This window comes from Podarcis muralis, chromosome 1 (assembly GCF_964188315.1).
Source record: "Podarcis muralis chromosome 1, rPodMur119.hap1.1, whole genome shotgun sequence".
In the NCBI taxonomy this organism is placed as follows: domain Eukaryota; kingdom Metazoa; phylum Chordata; class Lepidosauria; order Squamata; family Lacertidae; genus Podarcis; species Podarcis muralis.
In genome coordinates this window covers 74,139,059-74,156,256 of record NC_135655.1, presented here as the reverse complement: position 1 = coordinate 74,156,256, position 17,198 = coordinate 74,139,059, and the positions used below count along the sequence as shown (strand labels likewise).

Sequence of the window (17,198 nt, the reverse complement as noted above, 5' to 3'; positions counted from 1 at the left end):
TTATGAATAGTGCATTTGGGTTGTTGTTTTTAATAATTGGAAAACCATGTCATGTTTATTAAATTGTGAGCCTGCAAGCAGGGATCTGCTTGTTTTTATAACTGTACAATGGCTAGTATAGTATAGGCATTTTTATAAATATTAAATAGTTGTGTTGTTTTTACACCTAACAATAGCAGGTGTACTATGGTTAGATTCACACATGCACACAGACACAACAGCCATTGTCCATATCGGAAGGATATATAGCTTTTAGGAAGTGCTGCTTCCTATGCTACTTTTCTGAAATGGAGAAATACGATCCATGCTCAGAAAAGCCACATGTGAAGTGATCCTGAATTCCATGTATGCAGACAATATGTGCATATTTCATATTCCACATGTGCAAATCACCATAGGGTGATATCCAACTAAGCCATGTTCAGAGCAGGCCCATTAAAAACAATGGCTTAAGTGCATTGATTTCATTCGGTCTGTTCTGAGTATGAGTAGCTGGCTATCATCCCTATGTATTTAAGAAAAGTACAAATAGATTCCAAGGGTTTCTATTCACATTTGTAAATCAACTTAGGCTGCAATCCTATACCTACCTACCTGGGAGTAAGCTCAATTGAACTCAATGGGACTTACTTCTGAGTAAGCATGTATAGGACTGCACTGTTTAATATTATACAAGAGACCCCATGTTAATTTCCCTGTCTCTCCACCTCTTTTCCTTCTTTTCCCATTCATGTTTGTCTCCTTTTTTATTTTAAACAGGTCATTAATTTGTGTTCCCCTTTAATCCCCTTTAATCAATCACTTATTTCAACCTTGACTTGCAAGAGTCAAAGGTTGCAGTCACCCTGTACTTATTACTTGTCTTGTCTTCCTTTTTCTCTAATGGCACGCCCCACCTCACGAAGTCCATGAACCAGGTATGTGACATGACTTCTGAATTCCACTGATTATCTGAAAGGGTGATGTGTACAGGAATTCAAAGGTGGAGCAAGGAAACAGGAGATAACAGTTTCAATAACTCTTAACACTTGCTTGATTTTAATTTCTTTTCCTGCAACCTTCTTGATTTGAAAATAATGCATTTTCCCATCCTTCACGTGTAAGTATCTGGGAGAAAGAAAACATTTGCAGGTGCTTGAAATAGAAAAGGTAGAAAAGACATAGGGTTTTCTTAAATGGGCAGCTAGTGGGGGAACTAGGCAGAATCAGGGAAGATCTGAGTCCTCTTCACGCATTATGATGAGCACAGGTAGAGGGGGGAGCAGGATCCCACCCACTGTCTTCCCTTCAATACAACACACAACTAACTTAAGTCCCACGGATTTAATCTAAGTCTGGATCCAACCTATTGGCCATTTCACAAGTCATGCTGAAAGTGCTCCTCCCTCAACACGTTTTCATTGTAATGTGTGAGGAGAGCTAGAGACTAGGGTTCCTTTTAAATGGCTTCAGTTTATTAAACAGTAATGGCTTTGTGTAGACAAAAGCTACTATGGATAAGCTGCTGTATTCATGAGTGAATATTTTTTGTAAAAGGGCATGGTCGCAAAGATCCATTTTTTGGTTTTGGAATTCTGCATGTATGGCTTCGTTCTCCCCAGAGACACAGATGGAATCAGAGTTGGTTTCCATCTTTGCAAGTGGAATGGAAGCCAAAGAACCTAACCACATGACAGATCAAATTTATTCTTGTAACAAGAATAGATTTAAATCGAACCTTTGCCAGATAACCATGGAACTTCCTTGCTTACTCATATTCTTGCACGCCTAGGTACTAAAATGTTACAATGAAGATCATAGCTACCCTGAAATTGACTGCAGCTTTTTCTTACTATTCAAAATATGAAAGCTTACCATGGTGCAAATTGCCATGAACAAAGCATGCAGATGCAAATTTCGGACCATACATGTGGTTCTAAAATGGGCTGATGAGACTATCTACCCAGAAACAGAAATAAATGTGCTCATTTCTGGTTTTGTGGAGATGATCCCATGCAAACTCTTTAGAACTGCTGCACTCCAGATGAACAGGATGATACTTGAATTTCTTCTGGATCAGCCAAGAAACCATTTTTGTAAAGCATAATGGCGAATTCCTCTTGGCCCGGGGGCTATGCTGACAAGTGAATGACAAAACATGTGGCATTTTTCTATGTGCCTTTTTATCTGGTATTTGCCATTCACCTTCATTGATTCCCCACTGGGCTGCTTTCATGTGATTTTTTCAATGTTATTAATTTTCTTTCCCTCTACTCCCCTCCCCCTCCCCCACCCCTCTTGAAGCTCATAGAAGCGCCCAAAGACCTTGTAATAACATGTTCCTCTTGTTTCCGTTCTCTCGCTGTCCGTTACATCTTGTTCCATGACACTTCTCCCCTGATGAAGTTCATGAGCCAGGTATGCGACACGACTTCCACATTCATATGTTGATTCTGATATGTTCACAGAATGTACATAATGTCTTTGAATGGGATGTTGGAAGAGAAGAAACAAGATAAAAAATATTAACAAACTGTCACTTACAGACTAGTGGGTTGTTTGTGGAATGCTCCACACTTATACCAGCAATAACCTAGTTTTTCCCTCCCTCCCCACATTCCTACAGCTTCCCTCAGTGCCTCTTCTGCACTAGATGTTTATATTTAACCAGTATTCTTCTATTCCCTTTTACCCATTCCTTGATCACCTGATGAAGCTCAAGAGTGCTTACATGCGTGTTCTTTCTTCCTTTATTCTCTCCTTCCCATCACTGCTTGCTTCCACCTTGACGCCTCCGGCAGAAGTCCAAGAAGGTATGTGCTTTCCACTTAAGGAACTGTTTGTCTTCCTTTTCTCCTCTAGGGCGGTGCAGAATAGCGTTTGAAGCTTTGCAGCGAAATCCGATGCATGTTTACTTGGAAGTAAGGGCGCTGTCAGACGGTTGCTATTTTTCAGTGGGATTCAATCAAATTCAGGCTGCAAAACTGTAGTTGATTGGAAGGTCTTGCGCAATGAACACGCTTCTCCAAAAGATCAGATTTATGGTTATAAGCAAAGGGAAAGGAAAATGCATTGAGAAGTGTGGGATGACACTTCCTTTGACGTAAGGTCATCTCATTGGCCTGGCAACAAATTCTATGGGAACGATGGTTAAATAGCCAGCATTGTCTAATCTCCCTGCAAACAGATCAGTGTGAATGTTTAATAAACACAGTATTGCCTGGAAGTCTACTTCATCATACTGTTTTCAGTGGCCCTTACTCCTAGGGAAAGTGTGCATAGGATTGCAACCTTAGGTTTCATGTTGTGAGGAAGGATGGGCAAACTCCTTGCATAGGAGTTTTCTTTGCAGATTTTCACAGAAGTTTCCAGATATGCACATGCACTTTCAATTCAATCTACCTCACAGGTTTGTTGCAGATATAAAACCTAGATTGCCTTGAACAGCCTTTGAGGAAAGGTGGGATGTACATGGAATTGAATACAAAATGGAAAGTTTCCATTAGTAAATCTTTACAATATGAAAAGGGGCTTTAGATGTTCAAACTGAAGAGTGCCACTCTAGTTTTTTGAAAGAGATTTTCACCTGCTGTGCCTTAATACTAGAGGATATTATGATTCTGAAAGGCATCCTTACTTTCAGAGGGTTAATATTAATGCATTATGGGATGGTGAAGTTTTAGAAGGCCAGAAGGATCATGAAGAAAGGCAAGAGGGTTTACTAGTGGCTGTTGAAGTTTCCACTAACTCATTCATTTGTTAAAACAAAAATTCCTTCCAGTAGCACCTTAAAGACCAACTAAGTTAGTTCTTGGTATGAGCTTTCGTGTGCATGCACACTTCTTCAGATACATTGGTATCTGAAGAAGTGTGCATGCACACGAAAGCTCATACCAAGAACTAACTTAGTTGGTCTTTAAGGTGCTACTGGAAGGAATTTTTTTTGTTTTGACTATGGCAGACCAACATGGCTACCTATCTGTAACTCATTCATTTCTTGGATGACATTAGTCATCAGGGCTGGTCATAGACTGAATGCTGCCCCAGCCAGAGGGTGGCCTTGGCCTCCCCCTTCTGTTTGTTCAGCTTTTGATCACCTTACTTAAGATATCATTTGCAGCAGTGCTTTTTTCTGGGGGTACGCAGGGGTACACATACCGCTAAACATTTTGTGAATCTAAGTTTGCCCTCATTGAGGGGCAGTATTTCAATATGAGTAGGAAAATGAGAGTACCCCTAAACATTTTTTTAATAGAAAAAAGAGCACTGATTTGCAGCCTCTTTCATAGCTTTAATGCACAGTTTGCATATAGGATCTCTATCTTTGGCATATAAGTTGACAAATTCAAACATTAGGATCTGTAAATATGAACTGTATATATTTTTTCTTTCAGCTACTGTGCACATGGTTTACTTGTTTAATGCATTTCTACCCCATCTTACAGGCTGTAGTACCCTTACAGGAAAACATTGGAGCGCATAAAACACCAAAAACACAATAATACTATGAAATACATTTTCAAAAATCAGTAAAAGTTAAAAATTTCCCCAAACAGCAAATGAGCCAGCCACAGACCTCTTGTTACTTTGTATGATTGCCACTCACATCCATTTCTGGAAGTTATATACTCAACAAAATCTAAGGATGATGATGATGTTGATAATAATAATAATAATAATAATAATAATAATAATAATAATAATAATTTATATGCCACCCATCTGACTGGGTTGCATACCTGAAAGACTGTCTCCTGCCCTACAGACCCTCTTGGACGTTAAGATTGGAAGGAAGGGCTTTCTTGGTCATTCCACAACCCTCCAGATTTTGGGAGGTTGCAGCAGCCTGGGAGAAGACATTCTCTGTGGTGGTCCCTAAGCTGTGGAACTCCCTTCCCACAGAGGTGTGCCTGACACCTTCATTATATCGTTTTTGCTGTATGATGGAGATATCATCATCATCATCATCATCATCATCATAAAAACAAGCTGTTCCCCGCTACAAGGACCTTACAGTCTACACAGTAAACATGGCATTTGTCCACCCATGAAGCCAACAGGACTGATTGGGTGGAGAAAAATATGTCTTGTATGTATGACCTGGCCCTCAGAAATTGACATTTTTTGACAGTCCCATCGCCTATTTCAGTCATAGGACACAATGTATTGCTCTTCTTTGTTTCAACTGCACAGGAAGAACAAATGGTTTTTAGAAACTGGAAAGTAGAAAGAGGAGAGACAAATAAGGTTGTTGTGAAAAATAGGAGGAGGAAAATTGGAGCATGTTGACCCAGTTCCTTTCTTTCCTTTGCCTTTCATCTGCAGCTGGAGCCGAAGGAGAATATTGTGATGGTATTTTGGTGACATTTGGAGATCGCACACTGTCTTTTCTAACACCTTTCCCCCGCCTTTCTGCTTCTAATCCTCACCCACTGTAAAACCAGGAACTGGGCCAAATCATCACAGTTGCAAATGTACAACCTTTCATGCCTCCGTACTGCTAAGAGATAAAAGTCTTAAGCCGTCAGCAACCCCTCCTCTTCCCCCAATCTGTTGTCATTCCCAACAGAAGTAAAATAGCATTGATTTAAGTCCAAACAACTGCAAGACATGTCTTTAGAGGGGTCCCTTTGCATATACTGTGCAGGTTTCTAAAAAAATATATTAAATAAATCAATAGCATCTGGTGGCAGACGGACAATTATCAGGATTGCAGTAGATGAGGAGGGGAATTTAATCCTTTCCTCTCCTGCTGTGGTCCTTAGAAAAAATTCCTCTTCTGAAGGGATTTACTTTGGGATGAAATCCCCCACAGTTTGGCCCCCATTCAGGCCATTAATGGGGTCTTCTTATAGTGATTTGAGGTTTTAGAGTAGAGACCAAAAAGGACCTTGGGACAGAACAACAACATTCCTTACTGATGTGTTTTGATCCTTTCTAGATTTCAGATTCTGAAGGGAGAGTGTAAACTGTTTTTTACATGAGATTACTTCAATTCCCTCTCCCCTTTTAAAATCTCATGCTTACTTTCCAGCTTTCTTTCTCTTTATTTTCAAGCAAAGCACTGAAGGACTCTTTTTCCTTTGGCAGGATCATTTTAGGGATTTATACCTTGTATCTCTTGTTTGTAAGAACCAGAACAATCCGAACCTCAGATAAAGTGAGGGGCAATTGAAGAAAGGGTTTTGCCATGATGATTGGGCTTGTTTGTTTTATCCAGTTCCTTAAAGAAGAAGAAGAAATGCTATCTTGAAGATACAACAGTAACCTGGAGACTAGTCTCTGTGCACACACTACATCTTGTTTTGTCACGTGTTTTCTGTTAATTAAAAAGAAAGAAAGTAGAATAGACTTTTTGTTTTTTGTTTTACCCTTATCCTGAAAGTACAGAAATGTTACTTTTTATTCCAGGATCAGAAAACTAACCTTTTTAAAACTACATGTTCATGGAATTATTCCTGTATAATCAACAGATGCTCAGACCTATGGGGTGATATTCCACTTTAGGTATACTCAGGGAAGAATGGACTTCAGAAACTAAAGTCCATTGATTTCAGTAGATCTTCTCTGAGTTTGGCTTAGTTGGATATCACGTGGGGTATTGGCCAATGGCACATGTATTTCAAAGCCAGTTGTGAGGAACAGATGAACAATAAAAATATAAATATGTGATGACATTCTTGTAATCTGTTCAGATATGGTGAAATAGGAATATATATGGCACAAGGAAGGAATGAGGAACCATTGACCCTCCAGATGCTTTTGGATCCCAATTCCTATTAGTTGCAGTCAGCCTGGGTAGTGGTCAGGAATGATGGGAGTAATGGTCTAGCAAGATCTGGAAGGTCACAAGTTCCCCACTCCTGATGTAAGGGAGTTGAGGCAAACAGAACTTAGTGGGTCTCTGAATAACATCCATGAAATATTGTTTGGTGTGATTTGTAATCTATTCCCTAGGTTTAAAAAAAAAGCTATTTCAGATCAAAAAGCTCACTGCTTACCACATGAGAAATATAAAGGCCTCTAAAAAAATTACACTTCTCATATATCAACTTCACTGAGAACATCCTCCTATTCACATTTTATGTAGCAGTAAAGGTAAAGGGACCCCTGACCGTTAGGTCCAGTTGCGGACGACTCTGGGGTTGTGGCGCTCATCTCGCTTTACTGGCTGAGGGAGCCGGCGTACAGCTTTTGGGTCATGTGGCCAGCATGACTAAGCCGCTTCTGGTGAACCAGAGCAGGGCACAGAAACGCTGTTTACCTTCCCGCTGTGGCAGTACCTATTTATCTACTTGCGCTTTGTCGTGCTTTCGAACTGCTAGGTTGGCAGGAGCTAAAGGATGGGTTAAGAAGAAGAAGATTTGGATAGTTCTAGTGCTGAAATAATCAGCAATACCCAATGTTTTTACCTTTACTGGCTTAGAAAAATCCCAGGCAATTCTTTTCCAGCCTTATCACTTTCCAAAGCAAAAATTTACAATATCTCCATTTAAGGCTGATACTTTAAAACCTTGCTGTGAGTTGGAAGGTGGGGAAAAGAAGAGTCTTGCTTCACAGTTTATTTTACCTAAACATTATTGCTGTAAAAACAAATAGCCCTGCTTCAGCTGAGGGGGTGACATTTTAAACTTGATTCTTCATATTATTTGCCTTGTAAATTCAGAATCTGAATGTTTGGAGTTCCTCAAATAAGTCTGCGTTCATGATACACTGACCAAATAGGCTCTGAGCTTTTTATTGCTGAAATCTCACTGCAAAAGTGACAAAGGTGGCACAGAAAGAGCATTGTATGACAGAATTCTTTGAATTCATACATAGCATGTGGTCATAAACGACATTCAAGTTTCGAGAATCAGCACTCAATGTGGAGAAGGAAGTTGCTGACTTCCTGATGCTATGTTGGAGCTTTCATGCAAGCTCTTGTTTCGTTTTTCTATGCTGTTTTACTTCCAAGTAAAACTGGTCTGCCAAGGAGTGTGTCTCTATGAAGTGTCAAAGATGTGATTCAAGTGCCCTTGGGATGATTCCATGAGAATGGACATCCCTTTTGATTCTTTTGCTTTAGCAGACCAGACTAGGATATATTGTTGTTCTAATATTGTCTTTCTCCATCTTTCCTTTCCTTGCTTTCTCTTTTCTTCCTGGATTGCTCTATTTAGAGAAGAAGCCCAGAGTTGTACCACCGTAAGTGTGCACTTCCAGATATTGAAAATACCGCTTGTTTTAAATAATCATGTTAAAACTTGAAGGTGGATTCAACTAGATGTGTAGTGACTTTCATATTTAGCTGGCTGAACTTCTCTTTCCCTTGTGACGAAATGTGAAGATCTTCTTGGAATATGGCAGGGATGTTCTGCCAACTGAATGCAGAAATGTGCATCCAACTGGTTGCACTTATTTAGAACATGGGGACCTTGTGGCCCCTCAGCTGTTGTTGGACTCAGCTCTCATCAGCTCCAGCTGGCACGGCACGGCCGGAAGTCAGCAACATCTGGAGGACCATAGGTTCTCTACCCTGATTTAGAATGTCCAAAGCCACTCTTCTGTTACCAACTGTGTGCTATGCCCTCAACAGGGTATAGTGCCACAGTTCATGTTTGGAGTGGCATGGAATGAAGAAAGAAGAGGAACAAAGCCAGAGTTAGATAAAGAAACTGTGATGGTGGCGCTGATGGGGTACTTGGGGATTAACTAGTCATGTACAGTGCAAAGTAGAGTGCACTGGTCCAGGAAACATTTATGGTAAAGACAAACTTTGAGAAGGGATTGAAAGGAGGAGAGGGAGAAGGGTGGAAGGACAGAGAAGGAAGGATATTCCAGGTGTATTGAAGCCTAGAAGAAGGTAAGGAGGACAACGCAGGGCAAGGGATAAAAAGGGGGCATGGAGCAGTGGGAGTTAGAAAGGGATTGTGGTGTTATGTACAGTAGTGGCAATGCCATCAATGCATATTAAGGATGTGAGTATTGGGGCTAGGGAATGAGTGGCATGCATTAAAGCAGATGACCTTTGACAGAGAGGAAGTCGGTGATTTCTTAAGAGTGGTGGCTGTGAACCAGTGGCCCTTCAGATGCTGTTGAACTTCCATCATCGCCACCCAGGGATGATGGGAGTTGTGGTTCAGCAGTATCAGGAGGGCCACAGGTTCCCTAACCTGGCTTAGATACTAGCTGGTTTATAGTAGCATGTGTTTACATATAGAATAACTAGTATTTCTCTGTTGCATACAAAGATTGACACAGTAAATCAACTGTTCTGTAAAGCAGGAGTGTCCAACATAATGATTAAGGGCTTAATCTAGCCTTTTTGGGATCTCTAATCCAGCCTGCAGCATCTCTGTCATACTTCATCCAAACTGATCCATGCACATCTCTATGGTGCCAGCACTCTTAGTAGACCAAAAAAGTCCAAATATGTCATGATTATTGTATTTATGCTGCAATCTTTAAAGGATAGATATTTTATCAGATCTGAAGGAACAATATTTTCAACTTACCGGTAACTTGTAATTGAAATGCAGTAGATCACTTGGTGTTGAAATCAGGTGGAACTGACATTTTGTAGCCCAGAAATATTTGAGAGAGTGCTGCCGTTGGACATTTGTTAGGAGGTGAAATTGGTCCATCAACATTTTTTAGTTTGACACCTCAGCTCTAAGTTGTCATTGTACTTAAGCTTTCCCAATTAGTGTTCATACAACCTTAATTTCAGTTACATTTTCTTCTGAATAGTTCTTTCGAATAGCATACCTCTCCTTAGAATGTTTACCTTTGATGTTTATATGCCTTACTTTCTCTTTCTCCAAAGGCTGACTGCTCCTAAGATCCCAGAGGGGGAGAAAGTAGACTTTGATGTAAGTATTGTTGGCTCCTTTCAACACTATTGACTCCTGTAAATTTTCATTATATTTTAGTCAAGAGGGTTAAAAACAGGACCTTCACCTCAATCCTAAAAACATATTCCTAATCCTGAGAGGTAATTGAGTGTTTGGGGTTTTAATTAGTGGGGATGTGGAAGGATTCTTTGAGTGGGAAAACCCAAATAATCCAAATCATTCCATTGTCACTGTTTGCATCATAGCCATCATTCCATCTTCTTTTTCTTACTCCAGGACATCCAAAAGAAGAGGCAGAACAAAGACTTGATTGAGCTTCAAGCCTTGATTGATAGCCACTTTGAAGCTCGGAAGAAGGAAGAAGAGGAAATCCTAGCCCTTAAAGAAAGAATTGTAAGACTCACTGGTGTGGTCTCCACAATCATTTCTTCTCCAAGAGGACAGTGTACTGCTGCTCAAGAGTCCCACAATTTAGTTTTAATAGAGACACAATACTTAATGGTTACATCCAACTGAGAGTAGAACCATTGAAATCAATTAACATTACTTATTTAAGTCTATTGATTTCAGTGAGGCTAGCCTTGAGTACAACCCAATGAACCATCCCTACTCTGTAACACAAAGGAGTGAATTTTTAAGAGCTAACACTTTTTTATCTAAGTATAATTGCACCTTTTTGTTTAGGTGGAAGGGATACCATCCGAATGAGCTTCTAATAACATTATTGTTATTTTGAGTGAGGGGGAATTTGATCCTTATGCTATTTTCTCATCTGAAAAAAAACCACATGACATAAAATCCACAATCCAAATGGGCGTTGTAGTCTCTACTGTCGTCTGCAGCAGAGGTACTGCTTTATCCTTTGATCGGCTTAAATACAAGTGTTTTAGAAGACATACAACAATTTACCTACACCCTAGGTGTAGGGACCTCCTCTAGGGATATTTTGGCTATCTGTATGGGATCACTGTTGAACCAGTTTGGACTGTTTCACTCTGAGGGAAGTTTCTTCTGTCAAATGTTGTTCCAGCCAACAGCACATAAAGAGTCACAATGAAACATCTAATTTCTTCCTCTTTTTTTGCATGAAATGAACAGGAGAAACGTAGAGCGGAAAGGGCTGAACAGCAAAGAATCCGGGCTGAAAAGGAAAAGGAGCGTCAGGCCAGGCTTGCTGTGAGTTGTTGTTGTTGTTATTGTTGTTGTTGCTTATTGAATCCTATACCCGGAGGTCTCAAGGTGGTTGACAGAATAAAATCAAGATATAAAATCACAAAACACATAATCAAAATAACAACCCAATAACCCCCTCCCCCTCAAACCCCACATTTTTAAAGGGCATAGAGAGACAGAGCAATCAAGCGACTTCTTCTGGCAGAGTTATTCTAATACTTTTTGCTCCATTCTGCAGTCTACTGCTCCTGGTCTCCTTTTGGTTCCATCCCACAATCTACCATGGCCATTCCCCAAACTCCTTGTTCTGCACTTATGATCCCCAAGTCTGATGCTGGCTGTTTTCCTCTTGTCCCTTCGTAGGAGGAGAAGGCAAGAAGAGAGGAGGAAGATGCCAAGAGAAGGGCTGAGGATGACATGAAGAAGAAGAAGGCTCTGTCCTCCATGGGTGCCACATACAGCAGCTATTTGGCGAAGGTACATCCACTGCCTGACTTGAGGGAATGAAAATGTGGCAAATGGCACACAAGCGTAACGACGCTCATCTGAAAAACCCTCTGGTTAAGTGTTCCCTGTATCTCATGGGTGGGTCTCATCAGTTGCTAGGAATTCTCTAACCACACATTGGCAAGAGCTCTGAAAAGCTCTTCTGCTTTCAAGGGAAGCCAAGGCAGCTTCAGGATCTGCGCAGAGACACTTGGGCTTTGGTTTTCTCCTGTACAAATGCCAGCAACTTAGTTTTGCTTGACATCAGCCCCACTGGGTCCTAAGGCCTTGGCATGGGCCCCAGCACTTGCCCCACAGTGCCAGGGGCTGATACTGGGCCTGCAGCCAATAGTCAAGACCAAAGAGCAAACCAGAACTGGAGGTCAAACCAGGAGGCAGGATCAAGAATCAATCCAGGAGTTAGTCACGAGCAAAGGACAGAGCTGGAGGCAGAACTGGGCAATAAGGACACAGGAATTCCTACCTACATGCACCCTGTGATATACTGAAAGTGTTTGGGTTTTTTCCCCCCACAGGCTGATCAAAAGAGAGGAAAGAAACAAACTGCAAGAGAGTTGAAGAAGAAGGTCCTGGCAGAGAGGCGCAAACCTCTAAACATTGACCATCTTAGTGAGGACAAGCTGAGGTAAAATGGAGTTGTACGAAATGGAAGGAGTCAAGTGTATTTATCATTCATTCATTCATTCAGTTTTTATCCTGTCCTTCCTTGCAAAGGAGCTCAGCAAACAACCAAGGACTAAAACAATTCAATTAAATCCAGTTAATATAAAATAAATATTGAAATATATTACAAACATCTAGAAACAGTCACATGCCTGCACAGTCCATAATTGCAAGGTTGTCAAAAGGAAAAGGAATGCTTTTAAATTCCTCCTGAATGCTAATAATGTTCATACACCTACCAGGGAGGGCCTTTTAAGCTTCTGGATTATTGCAAGATCTCTCATGGTGGGGGCGGGGAGAGCCCTGCCATCAGAACCCAGAAGCCACAGCTGCACAACCCAGAAAAGCAAGGGGGCAACCAGGGTTGGTGGTAAGGTAAAGGCAGGTAAAAGACCCCAGATGGTTAAGTCCAGTCAAAGGCAACTATGGGGTGCAGCTCTCATCTCACTTCAGGCCAAGGGAGCTGGCGTTTGTCCACAGACAGCTTTCCGGGTTATGTGGCCAGTATGACTAAACCACTTTTGGCACAACAGAACACCGTGACGGAAGCCAGAGCACATGGAAATGCCATTTACCTTCCCGCCACAGTGGTACATATTTATCTACTTGCACTGGTGTGCTTCGAACTGCTAGGTTGGCAGGAGCTGGGACAGAGCAACAGGAGCTCACCCTGTCACACGGATTCAAACCACCGACCTTCTGATCGCCAAGCTGAAGAGGCTCAGTAGTTTAGACCACCCACGCCCTATTATATTCTTATTGATATAAACACCCTTTAATAACCCATGCTTGTAGTATTGCTCAAGCATATCATTGTTGTCCTAGTTTTGTTCTTTTAGTTTATGTGAACTACTACAGGTTAATAAAATCTCAAAAGTGCCATATTTGTATAAACAGGATGGCCCTTTACCTTTGCCAACCTGGTGCCCTCTAGATGTTTTGGACTACAACTCCCAACAGCACCAGCTAGCGTGCTGCATAAAACTTTGCCTTATGGCTACTAGTTCTTTGGGATCTGTGTAATCTCACTGTATACAAGTTGTACAAGTGACAATAAAGTATTTCATATTTCATATCTACGGAAGATGTGCTATGGGAACTTCAACTGTTATCTCCTTTCTTCTTCTTCTTCTTCTCCTCCTCCTCAATTCACAGGGAAAAAGCCAAGGAGATGTGGGACTGGTTATATCAGCTGGAAACGGAGAAGTATGAGTATTTAGAGAAGATCAAGAGACAGAAATATGATGTGAGTAGAAAATGAGATCTTGGTTATCATTCTGCTTACGTCCAATGCCTAAGTGGAAAAGGGTTGCAATTCTCCTGGGAGAAGCGTAGTGTGTGGACCTTAAAATACCACTCTGAAGGCTTATCAATGGGATTTACATTTCATTTGACTCTGAAACTGTTCGCCCAGAGTGGGTTTTGGTTTTCTAGCAGGAGAAGAGAACTTATGCCTTTATGATTTGCCTGGAAGGAGAGCATGAAAAGCGTTTTTAGCCCGATCCATGAATTTACCTGTCTCCATCATAAAGTGCCTTGAAGAGTAGAATGACTAATTTCATGGTTTTATTTCCCATCACAGAAACCAAGAGAGGTACCCTATTATCTCTATAGGTCTGTCAGCACTTTTTAGCACTGGATTGAAATATCAAGGGGTATTCTAATGCTGAACTCTGTTCTGATGTCAGCTGCTTCTTTCACCCATGGATCATGTCACCTCCCTCACTTGTACTCATGTAGACAGAGAAACCAGCAACATGTCTTCTTTTGTCTTCCTAACCCTACATGACACCTGCCGTATTTTTTATTTTGAAAAAACAAACCCGTGTGTGTGTGAATGATCGCATTGGATGGGAACATGGAAATATTCCAAATTTCTCTACGAAATGTGAGCATAGCCCCTGCTCTCCTGCCATGTGATAAGAGAAACCACTCTGTATTTGTGTAAAATCTAGTGTGCAAAAAGCTAAAGAACCTGCAGTCCAATCGCACGTTGCCAGGCCTATGCATACTGTACAGGTGGTACCCTCCTTATACATGTACGAAAGCTGAAACCTAGAAAGAGAGGACAACTAGTTGTGCTGGGGGAGGACGGAACTTGACCGATGTGCAAAATCTGCCCCATTGTGCTTGGACTCAGTTCTTTGATGGTATATAAGAATAGGGTATCTGTTGATGGACTCCCTGTTAAAGCATTTGCCTTGTGCTAGAATATTAATGCAATCCTTTGCATTTTGCTTACAAGATACGATATAAAGCAGAGATTTTTAATGTGTTATTCGGGACTATTTACCTCTTTCTGAGTACATACTGCAAACATCTGGATTTGAAAAGGACCCCAAAGCCAATATAATTATCTCGATCTCTCTTAGATTTTATCACTACGTTGCAGGGTGGAGGCACTGTCCAAGTTGTAAGTACAAAGAGTTTGCCCACATGACAAAAGCAGCCAAAAAAAGGCTGTTTTGCGTGCATGAGCCTCCTGCATGCCCAGAGTCCGGGTGCTCCAGGTTCACGCAGGACAAGAGGCTGGCACTCAGTTCCTGGCACAGAGAGCAAGAAGCTGAGCATTGGACATGGCGCTGTTCTTTCCTTCCATTCGCTCTCAGAACAGGTTAAGCGGATGAATACGGGTGCAGGGTCACACACTGCAGAATATAGTGGTTGTGCCTGTGGACCTCTGGATTCAGGCATCTTGTAGGTTAACTGGATGATGGCAGCAAAACAGGGGGACTGGGAATGAAGGGCAGGATCGGCAGGGAATTCTTGAATCCGGTGGTTATCTCAAGCTTCATAGAACACAACCACAGAAATACGATGTCAGCCTCTTTCAATAGAATTATTTCTATAGGATCTGAGCTGCAGTCCTCAGATTAATCCATGGGGTGTATTCCATGGGGAGATCGGTGAGAAGCAGTGGCTGGTTAGGGAGATTCTTATAAGTTTGGCCATGTCCTACAGAGAATCCAGAACTGTGACTGTGTGCAGAGCCAGAGAGACAATTTTAATGCGGGGTGGCCATCCTCTCCTTGCTCTGCTTGTGAGCTTCCCAGTGGCATCTCTCTGGCTCCTGGTGGGAACAGCATGTTGGATAGGGTGGAGCTTGATCTAGATCCAGCAAGCTAGTTCTTATGACATTTTAATGCTTGAATTAGAAATAGAAAAGGGACAATTGTTTTTAACACAGGAACTAGGTAGGGGGCAGGGGCAGGTAGGCGAGTCTATAATAGAAGGGAAATAAGCAAGGCAGCAGGACAAAATTCATACAAAAGAAAAGACAAAATTAGCACAAAAGGAAGGAAGAATGGAAAGAAAGCATTCTTGTTAGAGCAACAGCAAGCCAAGTTGCTGTTCAGTGCTTGCCTGTAGCTTGCCGATTCTTTTCTTCCCAGGAGACTGAGTGCCATGCCTGCTGTCTTCAGCTTACTGCAGGTTTAGCAATGAAGGTAAGTCCTAAACCCTGAGGCTAGGCTGGTGAGCAAAGCGAAGTTGGTTCCTTAACAAATACCTGGTTTAAGAGGGCAATCCAAGAGCCATTAGGGAGTTCCACAAGGCAGATTTTGCCTGCAAAGTAAGTATATCCGGTGGCCAAGTTTTTTCTTTTCATGTCGTTCCGTTGCTTCTGGTGATAAGAGTCTCTTTGCTTCTGCTTGCCATGGAAATCCAAGATGGTGGACAACAAAATCCAAAATGGTGGACAAGGATGAAACGTGAACTCTTGCATTGGTTTAAAGTGTGTTTCAAAGGACAAGAAATAATATTGCTGGGTGACCTATTCAAGGACTCCTGAGAATAATATAAATAAGGCTAATGAAGAATTTTAACTATGCTGAATTTGCCAGGGTCTAATAGGACAATTGTCTTGTTTTCTCACCTTATTTCTTAGGGGCTGAGGAACCTATGCCACATGGCGACCAGAGTAACTGGAATTATAGGAAAGGCTCATTAACCAAGCACACAATTAATTATATTTTTTTTCCCCTGACTTCTGTCACAACTCAAAACATAGCACCCCTCCAATAAAAAATGAGACAACCACAGAAATTATCAGAGCCTGGGAGCTGATTTCAAATGTCTGTGGTTGATGCCTATTTCTGATATTTCCTTCCTTTACCCTTTGGGAGCTCTTACTTTGGCTAACAATGTGGAGCATAGCATCAAGTGGATTACTTGATGACAAGTGGTGCATCTGGTGAGGATGCACAAGACTCAGATTTGTGTACATTTCTGTGGGACCCCCTCACATGTGGCAGAGGAGCATAATAGCCTTTTTCTGTGCATTGGCTTCTTTCCATGCGGTAGCACAGTAATGTTTGGAGCCAATCATATGTTCCATGATATGTCCCAGCCATTGCCCTTCTTACCATGTAGAAGCAGTTGTGCTGCTGCTGTGGTAACATGAAGGGGATGTCACAGTCTTGGTTATGTAGCAGATGGCTTCCTACAATTGACACTGGCAGTTTTTATCTTTTCATTTATGCATAGGAAAACTTCCATTGCCATAAGTTTATGGGAGCACCGTAGTTTCTCCTCCCTCCTTTTAAAGGTTCCTTTGAGTCCTGTAGGGTGGAGGCCGATGTGGGCTTTGTGCTTCCAATGTGGCAGCTCCCAGGAGAAGCGTCAGAGTTAAGCTGAGCAAACTGAACTGGTTAAACTTCCAGCTTTGGAGTCCATCCATTTCCAGCTCCTCTTCAACACAGGTCATTCTCTGTGTTCCAAATCAATGTTTGCTAACTGGCTGGTAAATCTCCAGCAATGTTTATGGGCTGGGGAAGAGGCTGCAACTGAACTGTGAAGATGGGCAGGGGAAAAGGGGATGATATAACACATACATAGACAGCTCACTTCAGGAACAGCATCATAATGCCTGTATTAAAATAAAAGCTTTCAAACTCTCCAGAGTTCCCAAGAAAGGGCAATTTTGATCTTCCTGTTCTTGTTTTCTTGCCACGATTTGACCAACCATAATGTAGTCAGGTTCCTTGAAATAAACCTGGATAAACACTTTAACAGCATTTCTTGCTCACTGGGGTGCCGTTA

The 17,198-nt window shown here is 41.6% G+C and overlaps 1 protein-coding gene across 10 annotated transcripts in view; it reads left to right on the top strand.

Moving 5' to 3' along the window:
* TNNT3 (troponin T3, fast skeletal type) overlaps positions 1-17,198 on the top strand; it is a 42,800-nt gene that overhangs the window by 22,356 nt on the left and 3,246 nt on the right. For 3 of the 10 annotated variants that reach the window (XM_077931399.1, XM_077931401.1, XM_077931395.1), the window contains 10 exons: positions 2,386-2,397; positions 2,781-2,792; positions 8,142-8,166; positions 9,788-9,833; positions 10,092-10,208; positions 10,914-10,991; positions 11,352-11,465; positions 12,011-12,120; positions 13,314-13,404; positions 14,531-14,571. In XM_077931399.1, coding sequence (XP_077787525.1) covers positions 2,386-2,397; positions 2,781-2,792; positions 8,142-8,166; positions 9,788-9,833; positions 10,092-10,208; positions 10,914-10,991; positions 11,352-11,465; positions 12,011-12,120; positions 13,314-13,404; positions 14,531-14,571 — 646 coding nt within the window. The remainder of the gene's footprint in view (positions 1-2,385; positions 2,398-2,780; positions 2,793-8,141; positions 8,167-9,787; positions 9,834-10,091; positions 10,209-10,913; positions 10,992-11,351; positions 11,466-12,010; positions 12,121-13,313; positions 13,405-14,530; positions 14,572-17,198) is intronic. The other 7 variants (XM_077931406.1, XM_077931407.1, XM_077931398.1 and 4 more) reach the window with 3 other exon arrangements.